Source organism: Phaenicophaeus curvirostris, chromosome 6 (genome assembly GCF_032191515.1).
Source record: "Phaenicophaeus curvirostris isolate KB17595 chromosome 6, BPBGC_Pcur_1.0, whole genome shotgun sequence".
NCBI lineage: Eukaryota > Metazoa > Chordata > Aves > Cuculiformes > Cuculidae > Phaenicophaeus > Phaenicophaeus curvirostris.
The window spans coordinates 54,909,891-54,928,753 of NC_091397.1; the positions used below are offsets into that span (position 1 = coordinate 54,909,891).

At 36.0% G+C, this 18,863-nt stretch overlaps 1 protein-coding gene across 1 annotated transcript in view; it reads left to right on the top strand.

Annotated features, from left to right (window-relative positions):
- SKAP2 (src kinase associated phosphoprotein 2) overlaps positions 1–18,863 on the top strand; it is a 117,690-nt gene that overhangs the window by 22,940 nt on the left and 75,887 nt on the right. The window contains exon 4 of the mRNA XM_069860249.1: positions 149–253. Within this exon, the coding sequence (XP_069716350.1) occupies positions 149–253 (105 nt within the window). The remainder of the gene's footprint in view (positions 1–148; positions 254–18,863) is intronic.

Sequence of the window (18,863 nt, forward strand, 5' to 3'; positions counted from 1 at the left end):
AGGTGTGTGTGACGGGAATCCATGAGAAATGGGACTTTGTGGTTTGACGTGGAAATTGGTATCCTCCTTACTGATGAAAATCTTTCTTTGGACTCTGCGTTTGCATGATAGAATGTTTTAACCATCTATGTATATTTAACTTTTGCAGAACTGGAAGATGAGGAAGAGCCTGAAGGCTCTTTTTCTTTGCCTCCTGATAGCGTCTCAATAGCATCCGAGCGTTACGATAAAGAGGATGAAGCACCCTCTGATGGTATGTGACACTGTTTACCTTGGAATGTACTAGATTTGCCAGTTTGCTACAAACTCATGTAATCGGATCCTTGTGATGTGAATGTTAGTGTTGGAAATCAGATAAACAGATAAGCAGCACAGCTGGAGAGTTTTTTTTTTTCACTTTAGCAAGAACCTTTAAAGGAACTGAAGAGCTCTCTCTAGTGGTCCTAGAGCATAGTGAAGCTGTCTCAAATATACTTTTTTTTTTTTTTCCCCCCAAAACTCATGTTTTTCCATAACAAAGCATCTTCTTTAGATGCATACGTTTTTAAAGATAGATCAGTGGCTAAAACCAATGTGAATATTTGTAGTAACAAATTATTTGTTAATTCAACATTATCAGATTCTTGCTTAATTTTATTGTGCTACTTAATGGCTTACTGTATTATTTATCTAATAAATAATGAAACAGTTTGTGATTGATATTTTTCAGCAAATTCTATGCCAAATAGGTTCATAAAATATTAAATTAATTATTCTTACAGTGTTTCCTTCCATTAAGACAGTCTTTTGTAAAATGTTTTCATTATATAAATTTTAAATTTGAGTTTGCCTTTAAAAAAAAATCTAGGCTCTATAGCTGTTCTCCACGTTGTTTTATTTTGTATTCATTAAATTTAATGCTAAATGCAACTGTTCTGAAGACATGAGCAATTGAATATTTCAACAGTTAACAAGCTTGCTTTAGCATAGCATCCATATTTTTGAGGTTCATTTATTGTATATGTAATATAAATACCTTCTATGGATAATATATGGCAATAAATTAAGTATATGTACAAATAAATTAACGATGTATATTAATTCGTGGCACTAGAAGTTAGATAGACTTACTAGTGAATGATGTTTTCTGACATGATATGATGATCAAACTGTGCAGCTCCATCTCGAAATACAATTGCTGAATGAAAATATGCTTCCCGCAACATAGCACTCCACATTTTATGTTATCCAGATTATTCCCTTTGGAAACATAAATTGCTTTTATGAGGTATAAAATTATGTCTATTGCAGAACAGGGATAAGTCAAGTACATGCATAAGTGATAAACCTTCTAACCACTGATTCAGAATAACACAATTTTTTTTTATATTCAGAACTCTGTAAAATGCGTAACAATAATAATCACACTTTTTTTTTTTTTATTGAGCTTGTTGCACTTTATCAGTGTGACCCTTTATTAAAAAAATAAAACCGACCCTTTTTGCTTTCTGGTTGAAATGTAATTATCAGTCAAATTGAATATGGCTTTTAGAAAACCCAAGCTAATTTTCCAAACTACAGATGAATGCAACTTTCCATGTATCTATTTTTGCTTACTAACATAATCTTAACATTATTTCTAATTGTAACTTAATAACGTGGTGCTGATTACATAAAGGGTACGTGACAAAACTGTTTGACTGTTTAATAGGAGATATGATTATAGATTTGTTTCAAAATGGTTAAGAAAGAAGTGATAATGCTCATAAACCTAAATAATGAATGGCTGAAGAATGCTGATGCAAGAGCATATGAAACATCGTATGAGTTTATATAGATTAATTTTCAGCCTGTTTTTGAAGTTATAATTATGAAGTAGGTATAATAGCTGCCCAACAATATCTTGGCTAATTTGTTTCAGTTTAGGCAGAAATATAGGGGGTATAATTCTATTATATTTGAGACGATTTTACCTCTCTGGTCTGCCTGGTTTATGGTAAATCCCCTTTAATTATCTAGTGGGCGTGCAGCATGAGGAAGAGTTGAGAAAATGTGGTAGATATTCATCTGTAAATGCTTTCAGTTTTTGCAGGAGTGTTTCTGTTCTCCTCTTTGAATGTCCAGTGTGTCAGTCTAAGACCATTTTGATTTTAACATATGTAGTTCATCATTCAAGTCTAGCTACCTAGACGACGTATGAATCTTACAAGATGTGGATTGATCCTCGGAGGTGCCATTTGTTTCAGTTCTCACAGGCATGAATGGGTTTGTTGAAGCTTAATACTGTATTTTGGGGGTTTTTAGCACTCTGTTAATCTTCAGTATTTAAATCCTACTAAAGAAGCTGGATCCGTAAGGTAGATGTTTGATCTCATATGGTTACCGGTTCAGTTCAGCAGGGCTCTGGCAGGTGTAAAACCTCATTTGTGTAGGATCAAGGCTCTTGGTATTAACAGAGGGGCCTAACTTTGGGTAACCAAATTGAGATGTACTTTATTTCTATTTGAGTCCATTCATATTTTTATGTGAAACCTTTTATGTACATTTTCTGCTACCCATGCCATGAAACAGGCATTTACCTTTATATACTTGAATTAGACGGTGAGGTTTATATAGCTTCTGAAAGTATCACAATTTGACTTTGCAGTGTTACCGTCAAAATATAATTTGTGAAGGCACATGCTTGGTAACAGATAAAGAATTGGTGTATTACGTGTACATTACAGGCGTTGTAAAATCCTGGAGTTTTCGTGTGACCTTTGTCTAATGGTGTATTAATTACAAGAGAGATAATCCATTTAACAATAAGTATGGGATAACTAAATTAGCACAGGTCACCTAAAGGCCTTTTGTCAAATCTGATTGTTATGTTGTCCTTTTGACTTTTACCTTATGGTAGGCACTAACAAAGTATCTAAACTTTGATGGATTATAAACTCTAAACATGATATGTATTTTTCATAATGCTAATGTAATTTTCTAGGTACTGAAAAGGTCAAACCCCCACGTCTCTGTGTGCATTCTAAGTCTGTCTTTCCTTTTAATATTTCTTTTTCTCTGTTCCTCTGGTTCAAAAGTTCACTCAGTTCCCAAATGGCCACCTAATTTTCCAGTTATTCCCTCAAGCCATATGTGTTTTGGTTTCTTTATGGTTTATTAGGTACTGTAGGAAAGTAGCATAAGTTATATCTTCTAATGAAATTCAAGCACACTTCAGTGATGCTTTGACTTGATTGCTGGCAGCAATTAAATCACAGTGAGGGAGAATGATGCATAGGCTTACATGTCCAGACACCCTATGGAAATTGGAAGAGGGATAAAACGCAACAAACCCCCCAAACAAAATAACAAACCCCAAAACAAGACAGACAAAACAAAACAGCACTGCCAGGCACTCAGTTCTTAACTTGATTTTTTATTTTGTATTTTTTTTTTATTGGCTAACAGCCTGATTGATAGCAAAATCATAACTTGCTGTATGCTAACAGGCAGAGTTCACTTATAGGTTATTGTGAGCTGATAAAGGGTTAGATGGAGTTTTGATTTTCGCATTGGTCCTTGGTGCACCAGATTAATGGAATTTCAATGAGAGACTGGAGTAGTCACAGCTTTGTCAGAAAAACAGATGGAGATTCTATAGCCATGTCTGCTCATTAATACCAGTTGCCTGAAAGGTGTACTACTTCTCTACACAAAAGACTCAACATAATTGATTTTTGAGCGGGGTATTTTTTCACTTATTGATGACTACGTTTCTTGCAACTTAAATGACAGGTTTTTGTATAGTGCATTGTATAACAATGTTATGTCTTGTAAATTCTTACTCCCCTTCATTCTGTATTTTGAACAATGTGTGTAGTGGAAAATGTGTATGTGTTGAACCATTAGAAATCAAAGCATACCAAAACAGTTAAAAATTGAAATAGTATGACTTTAAATAAAGTTGTTAGTAAACTTACTTTTGATGGAGACATTAAAAAGGCAAAATTTACTATTTTTCATTTAATTTTCAGATTTCTTAAGGTGGCATTAAATCTAGGTTTCCTATTTAACAGTGTACTCTTCTCAAGGGATTTTTTTAACAGTAAAACTTTTTGATTTTATGGTGTGGTAACTTGATTCAGTAGTAGAAAATGCCATTAATAATAAAGGAACAAACTTTTTGATTCTGTAAGTACTGTGAGATTTGAATACTGTCAATAATTAGTTCTGAGGAAGGTACTTCTCTTTGGCTCTGCAGGGAGTATTTGATTGGGTAATTACTGGATTTAAAAAGATCAGTGAATGCTATGATAAAATAATTTAGATCATCATCATTTTCGTGGACTGTCTAGAAGTGTTGCCTTGAGCATATAAGAATGAAAGAAGTACTAAAAATGTGTCTGGGGACTTGTATGCTCTTCAAAGTATCATGTTTGGCTATAGCTTATGAATTAAATACGCATTTTTAGTAGAAAATCATTAAATAGGATGAGAATCTTATACTAAAAATTCCCCAAAGTTGAAGTGGAGAAAGATAGGGCCTAAGCAAACAGAAGAGGACTTTTGGAGAACTTTGATGAATCAGAATAAATGAAGAGGTTGTATTTTTACTTATCAGAGTGCTGTCTTGGAAATGGGGGAATTTGTTGCTCTCTGCAACGTGCTTTTCTTGGTATAATCTTTGGATGAAACAACATGTTTTAGCACTTTGTTTTCATGCAGCTTCACTGAAAGTTCTATGCAGGCTTGAGTCAAGTATTTTGCATGATCTGTAGTATTTCCTTTCCATGAAGACTACATCTTGAGTTGTGATTGATCAAGCGAGAATGAAAAATTGGGTGACTAAATTCTGCATTCTGCTTCTTTTGACATTTTATGTCTCAAGTACAAGTACTGATGAAGTTTTTCTTTCCTCCCCCTCCTATTTGTCAGGCACAAAGATTTGAATACTGTCATTGAAGAAGGGTAGCGTTCAGTGTAAAACCTTGTTTTTATGTACAATGCATATACAAGTATTTCCCCGCTTTGCTCAGCTATGTTCCCACTGAGTTTATTTTTGAGGCACTATATTAAAGCAAAAACTGTGTTCCATCACTGAACCAGTTAATCAGTATTAGCCACTAGGTTAGCAAAGGCTGGAGAATGGAAAATGCAGCTAGGGCTTTTCTGTCCTCTTCTCTCTCCTTTTTCCTTTCCCCCCCCTGACTTGTATTGGTTTAACACTATTCTAGTATCATAATCACATACATGGAGAGGATGGTTGGTTGTCTTGGGGATGACAGCATTGGAAGTTTACGTGAGTTATTCTAGGAGATTAGTTATTAGCTTCACAGTACTAAAGAGTTCCAAATTAAGCGTCACTGCATGGGAAATGGGTAAAGACTGGACTTTGGCATGACAACTTTGTTTTGAGAGGATGCTTGTTACTGTCAGAATTGTGACTGGGAAATATGTAGTTTATTATTCTGACGTATGTAGGTAATTCTGTATTTTCATCAATGATTTAGAATCACTGAGTGGTTTGGGTTGGAAGGGACCTTAAAGATCATTCAGTTTCAACCGCCCTGCCATGGGCAGGGTCACCTCCCACCACATCAGGTTACCCAAGGCTCCATCCAGCCTGGCCTTGAACACCCCAGGGATGGGGCAGCCACAGCTTCCCTGGACAACCTGTGCCAGTGCCTCACCACTCTCATTGTGAAGAAATTCTTCCTAAAGCCCAATCTAAATCTTCCCCCTTCCAATTTAAAGCCATTCCCCCTCGTCCTATCACTACCTGCCCTTGTAAGAAGTCCCTCTCCAGCTGTCTTGTAAGCCCCTTCAGGTACTGGAAGGTCACTGTAAGGTCTTCCTGGAGCATTTTCTTCTCCAGGCTGAACAACCCCAACTCTCTCAGCCTGTCCTCATAGCAGAGATGCTCCAGCCTTCTGATCGTCTTTGTAGCCCTCCTATGGACCCAGTTGAACAGTTCCATGTCCTTCTTATGCTGAGGACTCCAGAACTAGACACAGTACTCCAGGTGTGGTCTCACAAGAGCAGAGTAGAGGAGGTGAATTACCTCCCTCAACCTGCTGGCCGTGCATCTTTTGATGCAGCCTAGATACAGTTGCCTTCTGGGCTGCAAGCATGCGTTCCTGGCTCATGTCAAGCTTCTCATCAATCAGCACCCCCAGGTCCTTCTCCACAGGGCTGCTCTCAATCGCCTCATCTCCCATCCTGTATTGAAATTGCAGATTGCCCTGACCCAGGTGTAGGACCTTGCACTTGGCCTTTAGTAGACTCTTGCTGTGTCTGAAACAGATGTTATATGGCAGAGGAAATACTACGTATTGCAGTGTGTTACGGTTCTGCATTTCTGGCTGGAAAGGTAATATGACTGATCAGAAATGTTGTGTTCAGAATTCTAAGAAATCTTAAATAGCAACTCCACCTCAACCAGGAATTTTAAAGTCTAGAAGTTCCAATGCGATATGCTGAGGCTGCCAGAGGAAGGATTCATTGTTAGGGAATTAGGCTGAGACACTTATGGACAGTATAGATGTCACCCAGAATAAAATCTTTTACAAGCTGATGGAACAAAATGAAAAGTAAAACATGCTAAAGAACTTGAAATATGAAAGGTATATTAAAAAATTAGTTTGAGGATATGGATGCATGTGGGACCATGTACGTTTGTTTAACAAATAACAGAAGGGTGCTAACTTTGTTGAAATTGTCAAAAGCTGTAAAGATAGAGTCCTTGTTGAACAGAAGGGACCTCAAAAGTTAAGTCAGTGTATCACCCTTAGCCTCCTGGAGATGTTTTTTGACAGGCATCTGTCTCATCTTTCCTAAAAATCTCTGATAGTGCAACTTCAGACTCCCTTGGGCAGTGTGTTGCAGTGCTTCCCTGTACTTGCTAGCAGAGGATACATACCCTAAACTCTTTTTCACAGTGTGTCACCATTTGACTCCCTTTTGTCCATATAAAACATGACAATAGTGTATCTCCTTTTTTTATGCTTTTGTCATGAATACGTTTTAAGACTGAGAAGAGTCTTACTTGCCACATGTAACCGGTGTTGAAACCTTAGAAAAGCAACTGAATTGCTTGCTTGTTTGTTTTTGTGTTTTATTTTTTTTTTTTTTTAGGATCCATAGCAGCAAATATAGTAGCCATGACTTCTTTGGAGAAGCAAAAAGTTCCCCAAAAGGGGAAAAAACCCAAAAACCATGTGAAATATGTCAACCCAAGCTAATTAGTTTTGATTTAAACCAGATGGGATTAATTTCTGATAGGAAGCAGAAGTTTTGAAGTTTTAAGTAAAATTTTGGCCCTATTAAAGTCAATAGTGGTGTTAAAAATGGCATCATGGAGGTTAACTGTGTGTACAAATTGATGATACAAAACCGTTTGAACTTCTAATTATCATGATGAAAACGTTCCTATTAAACAATAGACCCCTGTGTTGTTTTAACATTTACCTTTCTCTCATGGGAGAGATGACATGGTTTGTTGCTCATTTTATTTCATCTCTGTTGCTTCAATGACTGAGCAATAACGAAACATCCATGTATGCTCCACCACTATGCCGCACAACATCCACAATAAAAAACAAATAATGATCTGCTTAACCCATTTCTTTTTCATGTTAGATGATAATTTTATTCAAGATACCTAACAATATTATGGTGAGGAAAAAAAACACAGAAAATTTGAGCTTGTTGGACTAATGGATTTCTGGATCGGTTCTTCTATGTCACAAATAGCTGAAATGAAAAGGAAGAGGGAAAGTTTTCCTTCAGCCTCTTTGTGTGATAAGCTTTTCAAGTGTGTTTTGTAGACTGTTAATTATGGATTTCAGACCTTATTAACATTTTCTTTCAGCTGTGTGAAATTCTACCTTCTGATTTCCCTGTAATTCCTCTTTCTTCCTGCCAAGCACTAGTGGCAAGTTGGCTTTCTTATTCATTCTCCAGCAGAACCAGACAGATGCTGCTCTAGTGGCACCTTGAGATGGGTACCCTTCTAGTACCCTTCCAGAGATGAGCAATTCCAATAGATTGTTGCTGCTTAGCATTCCAGGCAAGAGGCATCTTTTCCTTCCTGATATCCACCAAGTATGACAGGAAAATGTGTTTACCTTCAACATATGCTGTGGAAGTAGCTCCAAATATCTCAGGGAGAACAAACTCTACACAACTATAGTGTTTTCTCTGTTTTAGACTAAATCAGAAATATGTAGAACAATGCTCTCTGGGGCACTTCGTATTTTGTTCTTGTATTAAGCATGAGGCTTTAGACTGTCTGGATATAGGAACCAACTGAAAAAAAGAAAGCCTTGCAATAAAAATACGAACTAAGCTTGGTGTGGCTTTTGTTTCTCTAAATTGCTGATTAGAAATTTGTGCATGTGTTCAATCTGTTACATGCACTGAAGTGAGTGTCAGTCCTGCTGAACAGAAAGGATTTCCCTTGTGTTGCTATTTCTGTGTTTTAACTGATCGGTATTTTCTGTAGAGGTGCAAAGTGTATCTATAGAGTTTAAAAAAATACAAAACAGGCCTGTTTTCTGTCAGGAATCATGCAATCCAGACATGAACTTAGTGGATTTGTTTGTTTCCTTTTAAATAAGATGGAGGTTGCAGTGGTTTAATATTTGTGAATTGTGAGATTAAATTTGAATGGAAAAGTAAAACCAATGCTATTAAAAGGTTTATTGAAATGTTTTGCAAAGAAAAAAAACCCTTGTTGTATATTAAATCTTTGACATCCACTACATGGGCAACTTCATTATTGCCCTTATTGAGAAGATGTTGCAGGTATGCTTGAAAATTTACAGCAGGAACCATGCTTCCTTTGGACATCTGTCACTGGACAGTATTAGAGTGATAGTTTCCTCAGTAATTCTTCATAGATGTTTACTTGGATTATTTACAAGTGTGGAACTTTAGAATAGCACATAAAAAGGCTGAATGCCATCTTTTCTCCTGACTAAATTTATTACTACAGTTTGTTAACTAATTATTAGTCAGTCTGTTCACCACAAACTATCACATTTAATGACAGGTGAGGTTCTTAGCCCTGTCTGCTCTACCACTGGTAGTCAGAATTATGAATGTACCCATACTATGAAATGGAGGAAAACCTCTTCTCATCTGAACAAGATTTTCCTGGCTGCCTTAGGAATAATTACGCCGTTTACACTTCTTAATGGAAAATACATCACAAGATGTGCCAGAGATACCCAAGTCTTCATATAAAACGCCTTTTTGCTTATTCCTCAAGAGTCAAATTTTATGTGTATGGACATGGGTGGTGTATAAATACTCTTAACGTGTATTCAAAGATGCACTTAGGTTATCTGCAGTTGTGCGTTACCACTTTGCGTTGAAGAGGTAAGGGGAAAGGATTAGCATGGAAAGAGTGATTGTGGGCAGAAGGATGTTTGGGTTGTGTATTATATGTGGCTGTGCTACAAGACAAAAACAGGATGGAGACAAGCAAAGTGAAAATGGTCCAAGTCTTTTTGGTAGGAAACAGATACATTTCTTGCTCTTTCTCTTAAATTCTTAAATATCCGTGCTCTTTCTCAAGCATGGATAGAGGAAACAAGCCTTGTTATTACTGTTGCCTGGAAAAGAAGTTAATGGAAGCATTGTCATTGACTTCCAATTAAAAAAAAAAATTAACCTTGCCTTTTTACAGGTGGAGAGTGTAACACATTCTAGTTCTGTTTGGTGTCTGGTAATTTGAATATGTATGCATATGAAAGTGGTAGGGTAAAAGTTTGGGTTTTTTTGATTTCTAGAGCAGCTTTCCTTGTATAAAAGTAGAAGTGGAATAATTTTTCTCTCTCCTATCAGCTTCTTCAGAAGCCAGCTTTAATACTGCATTTTAACAGCTTTTAATCAAAGCTTTTTGGAATATTTTAGCAAAAAGGTTATTCTGTAGATGTATGTGTAAAACAGCTGCAAGTTAAGAGCTGAAAATACACAAGAGAACGTGGTCATAACATTGAGAAGTGCACCGATATTTCCGCCCCACCCCCCACCCCCCCCCCGTAATTTGTATAGATAACATTTGGAATTTTAGGTGGAATATAAAACCTCCCAAAGAAAAGCTTTGTTTTCACTTACTAACCACAACATATCTTCAAATTTAGTTTGGAAATATGGACTATATGATGCAATTGATAGAGATGCATGTAAGTACATATTCCTTTTTTAATATATAGCATGCTTTTTTTTTTTTTTTTCTGTCTCTGGTTGCTGGAATCTTCAGCGCTTTCATTTATTTGATCGATATTTAGAATGTGGTATAAAAATAATGTGAAAATGCCATAGTGAGTTGGTGATAATTGATTTACTCCATCACACTGAAATACCTCTTGTTTTCCTCTTCCTCCTCCCCTGGGCAATAATCATGGGATCAAGCTGCCAGTCTGTAGATATAATTTTTCCAGCAGTGCCATCTGGCTTCTTGGCACTGGAAGTCCTATTGGCTTCTTTGCTGTTTCCACAGATTTTTCTCAAATGTTAGTCCATTGATCAGATGTCTTCTGCTAGTGGGTGCTGGTTTCTGGCCCCCCTGTCCCAGTCAGCGTTGTCTTTTATTAGTGTTGTAAGGTGTAGTGTGTTTTTTTTCTGTGTTTTTTTGTTTTGTTTTGTTTTTAAGGAATTTAGGACTTCATGCGGCGTAATTGAGAAAAAAAATAGGATTGTATATCAACTGTCTTCCTCCACCTTTGTTTAAAATAGTTTCCTGAGATTTTTGTATTTTTGAATAGTACTAGCATTGTGTCCTCTTAGAGATTTTCAAAGATCTTCAACATTAATGTAGAATTGTCTCCTTTTAGTTCTTGGGAACTTTTACTTTTAAAAGAAATTATGCATAACAAGAAGCATTAGTAGGGTCTGTGTAATAGATGTAACAAGCTTTGTTTTGGAATAACTAACCAACCAAGCTATTTTGTTTTACTACAGAGCTACAATTTTATTTTTTCTGTCAACTTTTCTTAAAAATTAAACCAAAAAGTCTAGCAATGGTGGCTCAGTGGAACAAACACATCTGAGTTGCTTTATTCTATTCAAGTCTTAAATGCATTTAAGTTCTATACAAGCTATAATGACAGTATTGATAAAGAGTTAGACAAGAATGCTCTGTAAAATGGTATTTTAATTGGAGTGGGAGGCAGATCCTTTTGATCCCTTTCTGTAATTATTATTGCTGTTACTAATTTCTAAATTATTTTAAAACTTTTATTTCCTCTACCAGTCAGAAACATTAGTTTAGGGGGGGGAAAAAAGCCTGAGGGTCCCAACAAAATACAAAGAACAGCATATCAGATAACACATTTTGATTCTGCTTAAAAAAAAACAAAACCAAAAAACTTTGAATATTTGGTGTGAATAAAAAAAATAAATCCAAAGCCCTTTCTATTGTTATGCAAGCGAACTATTATTCAGGACAAAACTAACTAATTGAAATCCGGTTTGTTTGTTTGTTTGTTTGTTTATTTATTTATTTCTCTTCCTGAAACTTTTATTTTAACCACCACTGTCAAGTACTGTCTCAGGTGAATGAATCATATGCATCCCTGGGTGTAAATATAAGTTTGGTTTTTTTTTTTGTGTTGTAACTTTTTTCTTAAAGTTGTTGAAGTTAATGTTGTGAACTCTCAAATGCAAACAATTATGTCTAGTTGGCCTGTTGGGATATTTTTATATTATTGTCCCTAAAGGTGGAAAATAATAAGTACTATTTATTTGTTATAGTCTTGGCACTACCCTAGTGTAATGCTTTTGTTAATAAAGTACTATTAAACTGGTATTAAAATCAATATTAATGTGTTTTCTCATCCCTGGGGAAATTGTCCAGTACTGGAAAAGGTAGGACTGAAAATCTTATGTGTGGCAAGGAGGACCTTGGTGAGGTTTTTGTAGCAGTTGGTTCTAATTAATTGTCAAGAATCTCTTGGTGTCTTTTTAAGAAGGTGATGACGACAGCCGGGATGTCTTGAGTATGGGTCTCCTTATCAGTAAGTTGACTCTGATACAAAGTGGGTATTTTTAACATATGAGTTTAGTTGAAGGAGTCTATAGAAAGGGCTATGGTATCCAAGTATGGCAAGCATACCTAAATATGCACTATCTATTGTAATAGTAAAAATGTAAGTATTTAGGTTTGCAGAATATATTCTCTGATGAAAGATTTTGAGGGTGTAGGTATATCATGATTTTCTAAAATAGCATCAAATCTTCTTTTTTTTCGTAACTAAATGTGAAGATAAAACGTTGCCGCTAATCAATTGTCTGCGATGCCACCTCATTAAGATTTACACGATCATCAAAAAATGCCCAGAATTGTTTGTTGGCTGTATTCTAACTCAAATATATAAGGGGATACTATGGCATTTTTCTTTAGAATCGCAGGGAGTTCAGTGACCTTTTGTGGCAAATTATGTAGAAAGAAAATATTTATATTCATTTAAAATAACCTCCATGAAGAAATAGTCTCATTACCCTGTTTGATCAATTCCTTGCAGGCTGAGCTGTAGCATGCTGCTATTGCCATTGGTTGATGGAATACACTGAGAAGTGGCTAATGGTGATGGTGCTCATCAGGACAGGGTTCAGCCAGCGGTCAGCAACAAATAATTCAAGACTGTTTCTAAGTTTGTGGCTGGTGGAATTTGCTTCTTGCCCCAAGCCAGCAGCATTGCTGAGCTGGGCTATTTGATTAGAAGAGAAGCATATTTGCCTCTTAGCAACTGCACATTTGCACAACACACAGACCTATACTGCCTCCAAAGGTTTGGCTTTTGTGATGGTGGAATAATACTTTTCTGTTGATTGACAGACAAAAGAGGTCTTTGCAATGCAGAAGAGTTTACAACCAATTTTTTCTTTGTCTTCTCTAAACTTATCCAAGATGCTTCTGACTTTAGCGTTGCCTGATGCAAATTTGTATACGTAGCAAAGCTGGCCATGATTTGAACTGCTATATCTGAGCTATTACCGCTATGCGTATTTAAAGGACAGATGCACACTTAAGCTTAATCATTGGTGTGTGCAGCTTTTTCCCCAGCAGGTCTACTTAATGGAAATTATTTTCTACTCTATTTTGAAATAAATTTCAATATGCATGTTACTATCTCCCATGCAAGAGTGATATTCCTTTTAAGGAATATGATGATGAAGTGAAAGCTCTTCTCTTCTTACTGCTTTTTAAGCTGTATTAACAGAAGTGCAGCAGTGATTGCAATTCTAACAGTTGGTGTGTGATTTTTGATGTAACATTTCCCACAGGAAGTGAGTCTACAGAAGAAAATGTGTCAGGTCAGTGGAAGGCAAAGGTATTTATAACACTGGTAATCCTTGAAAAAAGACAATTTAGCGAAAAGAAAGCCTCAGATTTACAGTCCTAGGAGGCCAGGGCAAGAAAAAAGCAACTTTTTTTTTTTTTTTAATGGATTTACAGCTCTTTTCACTCCTGGCCTGTATTTTATTGTGGAAGTTTCCATACTGCCATAGTAGAGCAATAAATCACTGATGCGTTTACTGAAATGTTACATGAAATACTAAGTACAGTTAGTGTTAATCTGCATTTTTGATGCAGTTATCTGCTTGCGTATTTACCTAAATAAAAGGTATCTTTTAGCTGTCATAACTAAAAACAGTAAGTACTTTTCTAAGTGGATTTCATAGTCTCTGTAAACTATCTTTCAAGGGATAGAGTTAAACCAGTAGTGCACAATAAGAGGACTCTGGGCTGCAAGTATCCAGGAGTTTACTTATTAATAACCATTTCAGTGGCAGTTCAGAGCAAAAAAAGGGAAAGGAATAAAGCTGATAGGGTGGAGCAATAATAAACCCCAGATGTCCCTTTTTAAGTCAACATTAAACCTACCAAAGCTTTATATCCTTTTTAATGTAGGAATTCTTTTTTTTTTAGTCAGATGAACAATTTTAAATAAATTATAATCCAATATTTACGCTTTTTCAGGGAATTTTGGGGATGGTGAGGGAGTGAGACAAAAATCCAAGTGATGAGGAATCAGCAGCTGTTCTGGGGAACAGGTATTCAGGGTGTGCCCAGGGAAGCAAGGCATAGAAATGGGTGCAACTGTTGTTTTGGAGGCTAATTGGTGGCTGACTTCATTCTCGTCCTTGTTAAATTTGATGTGTGTATGTATAAGTTTTTTAGAAGGGTGTTTTAACGTATTGGTAGGATGTTGCAGTCAGCTGGGAGAGGCGTTAGCTTTGGCTTGATTTCTGAGACATTCAGAGGTATGTTAGTCTGATAAGGTGGCAGCTTGACTTATTTTTGTACTTCAATACCTGTTAAGGTGTTCTATGCGGATTTTATACTTTTTTTCATGGTTTTTTTTTTGATTTTTTTTTTTTGACAGCAGAAAGCCTTTTTGCAAGCACTAGGCTTTTAAAACAAAATAACTTAAACACGTAGGAATGGCCACATTGCTGCTATCAAAATGAACTATATCCTGAGTAGAACGCAGTAGCTTTTACAATAACGCTGTAAACAATACCCAGCAATTTAAGAGCAGGATATGAGGAATATCTCGCCTAATTGAAATGACAAGGGGGATTTTGCATAGGTAGATGCAATTATTCATATTGGAGGTGGGCCAGAATGCTGGGGTTATTCCTCTCATTTTGCTAATTAGGCTTTCAGTTTCATTAACTGTCATTGAGATACTGGGTGACTGACTTGTGTGTGAACATAACAATAATACAGATAAAGAGTATTTTATTTATTATTATTATTTAGAACCATCTCTTGGATTAAGTTAAGAAGTCTGTGTACAATTGTTATGGGTAATTTTTAGTTTTAGAGCTCAGGATAGGTAGAAATAAAGGAATGTTCTTTCGTTCAAAACAATGAATGTATGAAGGCTGAAGGCAGCATGTCTGTGCCTGTTTTTGGGTAGACTGTGTGCCACAAGGAAGCCAATACCATGTTTCTATTCGTGGCATTCTATTTTCTTCTTCCAAGCTAAAATCTACAAGGATTCCTGTCTTTACAAATGCATATGTTGAGAAGGGAAATTAGTCCAGCTTTGTAGTGCTCACAGGATGTTCTCAACCTAGGGTAAATTTAATCTTGAACAAATCTGAGGAATCTACAGTTCTTGTTGGTTTTAAGCCCTAATTTAGGAAATGTAACTAAATGTGTATGGCCTCTTTAAATTCCATTACCACTCTAATACACTGTCATTGGAATTTTTTTTTCACCCTCTGTTAATTGCCTTTGTCCTTCAGAAACAGGCATTTTGAGGGAGTTTTATTTGGTTTTGTTTTCCTTTTTAGGGAAAAATAATGAGGTACAGTGATTCGTACTATACTATCTTGGTACCAGATAGCTGTTCGCTATGTTTTGAAAAGGGTCTTGAGTGTCTGAACTTTAATTAAATCTCTAGGTAATTTTTTTTTTTCAACCAGCTTTTCCTTGTCCAGGTTCTATGATTGGTGTCTTCTCAGGAATGTCAGGTAGAGAATTTCTTCATTGTATCTACAGTTAGTGACGGTTCGGGTCTTAAATTAAAAACAACCTTCAGTGAAACATGTCATAAATATAAACCAAGAAGGTGAAAATATTGTGCAAAAAGCAAATCTACCAAGTAAAAATGTTTAACCCCCCCTGAACTGAACAAGCTGAAACAATGATCGTTACCTTAAAACTGAGAAATAAATTGAGTAACCCAGATCTGGGGTAGTTTACGTTGTTGCTTGGGTAGCCTTTTTGCAATTAAAACAGATCAATGCTATTCTAAGGTTGTATTATAATAAAGAGCAGTGTGGTTACAGCATAACTGATTCCTCCTGCTGTACAGATGAAGCCATAATTTGTCTTTTTGGTTTGATACCTACATTGGTGATCCTCCTGTAGTTCTTCATGGATACTTAGGGACTGAGAGTTGTCTAGCTCTGATGGCTTTTTTTGTGTTAGTTTCTTCATCTGAAAGATTTTTGTGAGTAATATACCAGTGATTTATAAATATTTTGAATGAAGTTATCTTTATGTGTTGTATTTCCTCTCCATAACCAGAAATAACTTCTTTTCCCAGTATGTTTTATTGGCTAATCCAGGAACTATTGAATAAAATGATGTTAATGAAATAAAAACAAATAGAAGAGTGGTTAGTCATTTTATTCATTCAATATACCTCTGGGCTTGCGAGAAATAGGCTTTGGTAGTCATATAAAGACACACGTTGGTATAGATAATACACGAAGAAGTAGTTCTGAGAATCTTGTCCTTTAGGACTTCAGTGTCACTGACTGGCTTCCGTGTAGTGTTCTCTTGCAAAATTTGTCAAATGTTCTTCAAGAATTTGTTGTCAAACTATGTTATTCTTAGAGGACTGCAAGTTTGTGCAAGGAAACCTGGCAGTGCATGAGCAGAACTGTTGTAGAAGCAAATACTTTTGGGGTAACCAACAAAAAAAGGAATCTTTATAATGATTAGATGTTTATTTTTATACAGTTCTGTTGCTGTTCACAGATTTATTTGCTGCTTATGGGAGTTCAGTTTATGTACAATCTGAATCTATGATTTAGCTTTTTGGGTGAAAAATGGAGAAAAGTTATGAAAATTGGCTAAGTGCCAATAAATATGTGTAATTCATTTTTCATCTGTCATTTTTATGGGATCAAGACAGTTTTAGAACCCTTCACTGTGTGTCTGTCCCCTTAATCTGAACGAGTCCTTGCTTCAGAGAGTGTAATCCAGTTTAAAACCAAAAATGGGAGGAAAGGTTTGGAAACAGATATGCAAATACACTAGTGGAGGACCTAGATCGTACAGAAGGTGTGTGTCAGGGGCTGGAATGAAATCTGTCATGTCAATTGAAGTTAATAGAAATTTGTTCCTCCTTTACCAGGAACGTAACTGTCAACTAAGAAAAATCTTAGGTGGGTAGGAACGCAGCGGTATAATTCTGTGCATCTCCACTTATTATTTCCGTATTACTATATTCAGGCTTTAATAGTCAGCATTCTTTTGTTGTGGTACTTGTTCACCACTGCAGGTTACCCACATTCTTCATGTAGGGAAGGAGGCAGAAGATGAGAGCTCAGTTAAGTCCTTAAAATAAACCCACTTAGTTTTTACAGTTGATATTTTGGTTTTTTTGAGTGACAGTGAGCATTGAAAAACTACATGATTGCACTGAAGGACAATTTTGGCTTTGATATTGATTTATGTCCTGAACTACCACCATTTTCAGTGAGCTATTCCTGTGTGTTAGATAACAGCGTTTGTGTCTGACCTGATTTTTATCTTTGAAAAGGAGAGGGGAAGGCACCATTATTAGGATCAAAAATTGTTTTTATTGGAAAATAATTTCATTTGGGTAATTGGTCATCTTACTGTTTACTGTAAGGATCCTGTTTAATGGTCTTTCCCTCAGTTTTCACTGTCAAGCTGATGTATGCTGTAGCGGTCACAGAAGAAAGTATGCAGTTATCTTTGAAACACATGAATCAATACATACGTGACATCCCAGTCTTAGACATGCTGTAGCCTTCCCTCTGCCCCTTCTCTCTCCCTCCCTCCAACTGCTTACATTACTTTGAAAAAAGTGTTTGTGAGGGTGAGGCGTGGAATAATCAGTAAAGTGGCACAGCGGCCAGAAAATGAATTTTTTTCCCCTGTAAATGTTTTGGGGGTTGGGTTTTGTTTACTTTTTTTTTTTTTTGTAAAAAATTGGTTTGAAAAACTTAACATTTCACAGCATTTCTGGAAAAGATGTGAATACTGCTTCTCTCTTATCTCTGTTATGAAGAGAAGCAGTGGAGGCAAAGTAGCTCTGACTTGTCCAAGATTGCAAATGGGATCTGTTTAAGAGCCAGGGCTAATTCTATGTTTTCTAGCTCCTGCTTACATGCTAAGATCTCTCCGTTATGTCTCACACTCTTCAGCTTTCTGAAGTTTTTGACAATTTGAAATGGATATTAAAGGGACATAGGATAAACTTTTTTTTCTGTTCTCAGAAGCACATCATTTATTAACGGATGTCATCCTAACGTGTATACAACTTCCATGGTTTTGAGTGTTATTGTAAATGGTAAAAAGACTCTCTTTGATTGGGTTTAAACTAGTGCCGCCTTCTGAAGTATGAGAGTAGCGTTTGTAGTTTTTGTATAATGTCAGAATTTTAATAATATTACTTTAATATGAAAATATTGGTATTACTTTATTTTAAAATAGCATATATTCTGCTTTTATTATTCAATATCAGAAATATAGATAATACAAGGTGTAGGACACCAACACCCCTCTACCCTCATCCACCCTCCTTCACAGGAGTTAGAGCAGGGCATTAAAATTGCTGATACAGACACTAAAACTGTGAGTTTTCCCCCCACTGGTTCATTTGAAGTCATTGCTTTTTTAATTTTATGAAGAAGGTGGTGGTGCAATTTAAAGGCTGGTATGTAGACCAGTAAAGTAGTAAAATGTGATCTAGAGCCAAGAGTATGATGCTTTCTATCTGAAATATCACAGCTAACTTGCATATACTGGTGGAAAAGTTTGTGAAAGTTACTCTTCAACTTGCAAGCGTTTGAAGTGATTTGGCTTCACTTTAAAAACAGCAGCCTAAAACTGAGCTGTCTGAGTATTATCATTACTCCAAAGTGGCATAATCACCATTAGGGGAGAATTGGTTCCTTTAAAGGAAAAAATAATGAAGGAAAAACTTCTTAAAATGAGGTTTATTACATTTTTCTTATAAAATTAGTCTTTCATTTTGTTGATTAATGCTTGAGTTTAAGATTTTGATGTAGGCATTTCACCATTATAATTCTGAAATATGGGAAGTCCTTGAAAACATTCCCGGATTGCCTTCTGTCTGTCTGCCTTGTAAAAGATCCTTTCAGTTAAATGGACCATCCTC